The following is a 7,294-nucleotide window of genomic DNA, read 5'->3' on the forward strand; positions in this document are numbered from 1 at the left end:
GTCTAGGCTTTGCCTAGACACCCCAGGGGTGTCCCAACGCCCTATGTGCCCTCATGCCTATAAATAGGAACCTTAGGCCTCACTTTTTGAGGATCTGGATTTTTGGAGAATTGGCGAAGCCCTGCTGGAGTGAAGAGTGATCGAGCACTTCAACACAAGAGAGTTCTTCATCAGATCTACATCACCCGCATCCGTTCCTTAGCATTACCCCTCGTCGGTAATCCTAAGAAGAGCAAATATCTCGCTTTATCCGAGATAGGCGCTCCAAGTTTCTAGATCTCCTCGCGGATCGACGAAGCTCTGCCCGATTTTTCTGGATCAGATCTGATTGTCAGGTAGTCCACGGATATCGACGTCCCCGTCACAGGCTAAAGACCCACGCAAGCAAGAGACGATAAACGGATCTTGTGTTTATTTTCAAGAAAGTTGTAATTTTTATTTTCGTTATTTGAATTTATTTGTAACGTTTGAAGTTTTAATGAAATCAATGATGAAGGCAACTTTTGACGAAAACATTGCTGTGCATGACCTGGTTTACTAGGTAGATGAGAATCATTTCCAGATTTATGGAAGCCTGTATTGTCTGCATGGCCATTCTTCTTTGACATTGTTTCTGAAGTATCTGAATCAAAGGTTTCCTTTGTAATTGATGTGAAATTGTCAATTTGCTCAATATTATGAATAGATTCCTGATTGTCTTGCATCACAGAACTCTGCTCAACCACAGCTTGATCTGAAGGTTCCTCAGATTCATTATAATCATTATTGATAACAACATCATCATAAATCCTTTTCCCAGGCCCATTATCATCTATGTTTGATATAACCTCATTTACAACAACTTTCCCATATAACAAATTATCATTTCTTTCAGATATAATAGAATCAGGAGCTGTTATTTCTTTATCATAGCCATATGAGTTGGTAGCATCCTCTTGAGGAAAATCAGAATCTGAAACAACTATTGTATGTTCGAAGCTTGCACCAATGTCTGATACGCCATGTTGATGAGAAACTTTATTTGAAATGGTAGAATCTGTCACAGGTAACTCAACTTCTTTTGCCTTAATTATTTCATCAGTTGTAGCTTTAGGAACCCATTTCTCAACTAGAACTACTGGACATTGATAGTCAACATGGCCAAAAACTAAACATTTACTACATTTAGGGGGAACCCATTCATACTCCACATTAGTTTCTAACCATTCTCCATTGCCTAAATCCATTCTTACAGAATTGGGAAGATTAGCTTTAGATGAAATTTCCACAAAACATCTGGCATATGCAAGTCTCTCCCCAGATGCAGTTGCTTGATCAATATATAAAGGAATACCCACAATACTAGCAATTCTTCCAATGATATTAGTAGACCATAACTTTAGATGCAATGAAGGAAGTCGAATCCAAACTGGAACAGTTGTAAGTAATTCACGTTCTAAATTGATGTTTTCAGACCATTGTTTAAGAATAATAAGTCTTCCATCGAATAACCATTGTTTAAGTATATATAAGTATACAGTGTATACTCTATTATATATGTATATATCTCTTATATAATTATATATATGTATAAGTATACTCTCTCTTATATATTGTATAAGTATACAATGTATACTCTCTCTTATATATATTTATACTCTCTCTCTCTCTCTTAGTATATAAGTATATATAACTATACTCTCTCTTATATATGTATAATATATGTGTGTATATATATATATTTATACTCTTATATAAATATACTTATATGTGTACATGTAAGTTTATGTACGTGTGTGTGTGTGTGTGTGTGTGTGTATATATATATATTATATGTTTATGTATAATACAATTTGTTTATATAAATTCTATAATTATTTTTAATTTTATTTATTTCTATAAAATCTATAATACAATTTGTTTATATAATTTCTATAAGTATTTTTAATTTTATTTATTTCTATAAAATCTATAATTATTTTATATCATTTTATTATTTTAATATCTATAATTTTTTATATTTATAAATTACATAATTACAAATGATTAATAATATGAATTTTTTTTTATCAAAAATGTGTTTGTTTTAGCTTTGTTTTCTTGAAAATTTTTAAAAAATTAAAAAAAGTAAAAAATAAAAAAAAAACCCGGGCCAGCCCTGAGCCCGGCCCGCTCAAGCCCGGGCCCGGTCTGAGACCGGGTTTCGGTTTTGCCCAGCCCAGGCCTGGTTTTCCGAGCCGGGTCAGTCTGAGACCGGGTTTCGGTTTTGCCCAGCCCAGGCCTGGTTTTCCGAGCCGGGTCAGATGGACAGGCCTAGTTATACGTAACTAAGTTGAAGCTGCATAATCCACGTGAAAATATTTTAGAAACCATAACAAATATGGTTTTAAGAAAATTAACGCAATACTTTTATAGAAAAGTAATATTAGAGACATATTAAAAAAATAAAATATCATTTTACCCGAGTGATGAATATAGATCAACTTTTTTTAAAAAATGTTATTTCTATTTAAATTTATTGGTTTATTTGTTGATTTAAATATTAAAAAATTTTCACTTATTTAACTTGCAAGTTGGATTTTTTTTTCTATTACTCAGTGGCGAAGCTAGAACCTTAGGTTTGACCTTTTTTTTGGGCGGGGGTGCTTGTGGGTGTGTGGGGGTGGGGGAATTAATACGTATTTTCCTGTTATTTATTTGATAGAAAAAAGAACACTAATTTTAAACCAAATTTGCATATGTTTTCATTCGAATATACTCATGATATAACGATACTCCTTAAGAAAGATGTCCCCCGTGACACTTCTTGGAATCAAATTCATCAAATTCCTCTATAATATCAGTGGTAAAACTACATGCAAATTTCCTTTTAATGTAAAAAAGTAAATTGTGTGCATGATACCTATCATCAGTTATCTTGCTGTAAATTCTTTATTTTTAAATTTTTATAGCTGAAAATGATAGCTCTAGTAGCCATATAACATAAAGTCTTAAACAAAACAAAGTAACTTTTGCTTTTCCTACAACTACTATAACTACTATTACCCGACATAGCTCAAAATTGATTGACATATTCTGAAAATCATCTGCAAACCGAAAGGCTTTATCAACACATACATAGTTCCTTTCCCATTAATATACACTAACATTTATATATGTGGTGGCCCAACTCACTTTTACTGCTTCTGCTAGTAGACTTTGGGGGTGTTTGGTTCAATAGTGGACAAGAATATGATTAGAAATTCAATTTTTTTTATGGATTCCTACCAAATCCATAAAAAAATTTAAGACAAGTTTATGGATTCATGAAATCTTTTTTTCCTTTTTATGTTTGTTTCATAACATGAAAAAATAGAATCCAACTTTATAGAAACCCTCTAATTCCTATTCTTTAGTTTGGTTTGGAATGAGAATATGATCCAGTCTCATAATAATATAAGGTTTGTGAAGAAACGGAATCCGAAAAAAAGAGGGACAATAGTACGGATGTGTCAGCTTTTTACCCAAAACCCTCCCAAATCATTAGGATTTGGGTTTTTATAAAATCATCATACTTTTTTAACTTTATAGATTTCGAAATCTATAAATTTGTTGTGAATCAAACTCAGGAATAGGATTCATAAAGAACCCTTTATTTATGATTTTGCCCCTATCAGATTCAATTCCTATTCCTATTCCATAAAAGGGTGAAACAAACACCCCCTTTGGTTATTTTAACAACAATATTTACTACCATTTATAAATTTGGCGGTCCTTTTATTACCTAGACTTTGGCTATATATTCTCACATAGGCATAATAGTATAGGGACCTATACGCAAAGTTCCAAAATTTTTGGGGGATCAAGGTTCCCCCAAACTTCAACATAGCCCCGCCCTTGCTTGCTGTTACTTTAATATTGTATTTTTATTTTCTCTTTTCTATACTATTCAATATTAGTGATCTGAATACAAAAAAAAAAAAAAAAAAAATCTTATATCAATTTTCTAAAAAAAAAAAAAAAAAAAAAAATCTTATATCAATTTTCTATAACTCTTCTACAATTGGTTGCGACCACTACAAACATTTTGAGTTTTAAAGCCATCATTTTTTTGTTTTTACAATCTCTGATATTAGAGATATTATTTGTAGTTTGGTTGCAAAAAACAATTGCTTTTACGTTTGATTGCAAAAAAACAATTGCTTTCTAAAATAAAAACTACGGTGTAAAGAATTTTCTTCCATTCCTTCACATTTGCGTACCCTCACAATCCTTTTTATATAGTAAGTAACTAAGTATTCTAGATTACACTAAAAGTTTAGGAACTATGGGTGACGAAGTAGGACTTTAGTTGAATACTAAAAATAAGATATGGGGTGGTTGAGAACTACTTATTCAATAAGGTGTGAGATGTAAAAAGGGGATTTTAGATCCACGATTTCCCATTTTTCTTGTTTGGAGCGGTTTAATTTTTTACCAAATATTATTTAATCATGTTAATGTAGTTGGACACTTTTAGGGATGCTACTTAATTATTCTAGAGGTGTGTTCATGAAATTGTTAAGTTTGTAATTGCATTTTGTTCTTCAAACGTTTGCATAGACATTGCACTTAGTTGAGTAAACATAAAGAGGTCTACTCATCAAAATTCACAGATTCAGGTTGAAAGGAAGATAATATAGGGAAAAAAGTATTTTTTTTTTGGATATCGGAATAAAATTTGATTTTATTCATTATACGAGAGTATTGCGTTATCCATATGTTCTCCACCATAAATAAAACCGAGTTTCAATATGGATCGAAGAAGATGAGAAGTTTTATTGAAAAACATGGTATGAATTAATGAGGTACCTTATAAGTCTCTCTAATTAAAAGTCATTTTTAAGAATTAACAATATATAAACATTGTCATTGATGATCTAATCTGATACAATTGGTTTTTGTTTTTTGAATAATAATAATAATAATAAATTAACAATAATTTAAAATTGTCTACGTTGGGATATCCTTATTTTCAATAACTTTATTCTTTGGTTATGATGGCATGCACGTCAATGCTGGCGTATCGACAAATATTGGTCAATGCCGGACCAGTTTGATCACAGTGTGGTGCAAGTTTCCAATGAATTGGCAACTATAAGTAAATATTGGAACACCTTAAAAATCTAGAAGGGTCAAATGTCAAAAATTATACAAGAATTTATGTCATACTCATAGCTTGCAGTCCAAACTAATTTTATTATTTATGTTTTAGTCAAATAGCTAGGTTCATTTTTATAGTGACTCAAGAGGGAAAAATATTAGTTCTAGAAATATAGCAAAAAAGAAAAAAGTCATACTCATAACTTGCAATTTAAACCATTTAATTTTCTTATATGTGTGTAGAGAATTCTCTTGTTAATTAATGTTAGGATTTGCTCTTCGGAGAATTCTTAATTATTATGTTTTTCTAATAATGCGTACATCTAACTTTTTATGAGGGGTTTAGTGAAGAAACTATGTGGCATTTTGTATTTTTCTAAGTGATCTCTCCTTCTACAACACTTCTATAAAATTTATTTCACTTACAATTAGAATCGAAATTTCAAATATTTATGCACTCATTGTTTTTTTTAATGTATATAAAATTGGCATAGTCAAATAGGCCCATTAGTTTTAGATGGTGATTGGAGTGAAAAATCTGTTTTATTTTCCCAATTTCGAAACTAATATATTAACTGTTTATGTCCACGCGGCGTTTGTTTATATATGAAAGATGTGATGGTCTCTCTCTGAGGGCGTCCAAGAGTTCCAAACTTTTGTCCATCACTTTTTTTATGTTTCTATTAGTATAATTAATCTTTTCCGGGCCCCTATTGTCTATTTCGTTAAATCTTCCTTTAAAAAAGTCATGTTTGGATAATTAGGGCAAAAATGCCTCTTGACTATTTCATTCATCCTTTTGGTATCCATGAGATTAACCCAGAATTCACCTTTTCCTAATTTTTTATATCGTAGCGTGCAAGACATACTTTTTAGCGTGCAAGACATACAATTTCATTCTTTTAGTAAATTTTTTTTATATTAGTCCTTAATGTAAATCTTTCATGCTTTGAAATTAATCCGTTTATCATGTTAATTAAGTTGAGCCGTTTATAATGTTTTTTTGTCAATGAAAAATACTTTTATTCATTTACCAATTGAAAAAAAACAGTAGCACATCAATATCTTCGGCATTGAATCAGCCTGGAGAACCAAAACTATCACCCTAAATATTTACAATTACATCCTCCCAATTTTCTCTTTGAATTGCAGCGGGATTTCCTCATTCAAAACTTTTGAAAGTAAGGCAAGCTTAATTGCTCGAAAGAGAATGTCAGGGCTACGATTTTTTCCTTGGAATAATCTCAAATTCCTTTCTTGCCACACAAAATAAACTGTTGCAGCTAGAGCCATTCTCTTAACCTTCTTCATGAACCCCTTGCCCTTTAGATTATAAGCATACCAATTTAGTAGACAATTCCAATTGCAAGACCTCCATGTAAATTGCAACCAATCCATCACACTGTTCCATACTTGGGCTGAATATAGGCATTCGAATAAGAGATGATGACAAGTTTCCTCTCTTTGATGATCAGGAGGACACAAAACACAGTGATTTGTATTGAGTATCTTCATCCTAATTAGCTTGTCATGTGTTGACAATCTGGAAAGAGTAGAAAGCCATAGCACAAAAGAGTGTTTTGGGTAATTCAACCCCTCCCAAACTGTGTTGCACCAGGGAACTTGAGCAGAACTATTGAACAGGTTATAGATAAAGGAGGTTTGAAGCCTACCATTGAAGTAGCAGCCATTGATGATGCTTGTGAGGTTGCTGACAGATCCAAATTTGATCAACATCATGTCTCTAGCTCTTAGGAGCTGTCTCCACATCTAGGAATCCGAAGCTTTGATTTGAACTTGCCATATAATGTTCCAACTGGCTTACAAATATTGGTAGATAAGACGTAAACGGTAGTAGGCCCTAATGACTGTTTAACAAATATCGATGTAGATCGAAGTTAAGTATGAAAAATGATAGGGGCACACCTCAAACCACAACCTCAACCACACCCCCTCTCTCATTTGCTACAGTGCACCGGGCCCCACATGAGATTTTAAAATTTTAAAATCTCATGTGGGGCCCGGTGCACTGTAGCAAATGAGAGAGGGGATCTGGCCCCATTTTCTCACTATCCTCATAAATTCTTAGCTAACTCTAATGCCCTGTTAATAAATTGGGAACGTTGAGAGAATTGACTCTTCCAACAACTTTGCTGTTTATGTTGTCGTGGGCCGTTACTCAAATTGCGTGGAA

At 32.5% G+C, this 7,294-nt stretch overlaps 1 protein-coding gene across 1 annotated transcript in view; it reads right to left on the bottom strand.

The window, feature by feature from the left end:
• The window catches only part of LOC109835084 (candidapepsin-7-like), a 13,112-nt gene extending 6,614 nt beyond the window's left edge, over positions 1-6,498 (bottom strand). Inside the window, exons 1-2 of the mRNA XM_020403080.1 lie at positions 6,224-6,498; positions 530-1,350 (exon numbers count right to left, since the gene is read on the bottom strand). Coding sequence (XP_020258669.1) covers positions 530-1,350; positions 6,224-6,498 — 1,096 coding nt within the window. The remainder of the gene's footprint in view (positions 1-529; positions 1,351-6,223) is intronic.

This window comes from Asparagus officinalis, chromosome 3, assembly GCF_001876935.1.
Source record: "Asparagus officinalis chromosome 3, Aspof.V1, whole genome shotgun sequence".
Classification (NCBI taxonomy): domain Eukaryota; kingdom Viridiplantae; phylum Streptophyta; class Magnoliopsida; order Asparagales; family Asparagaceae; genus Asparagus; species Asparagus officinalis.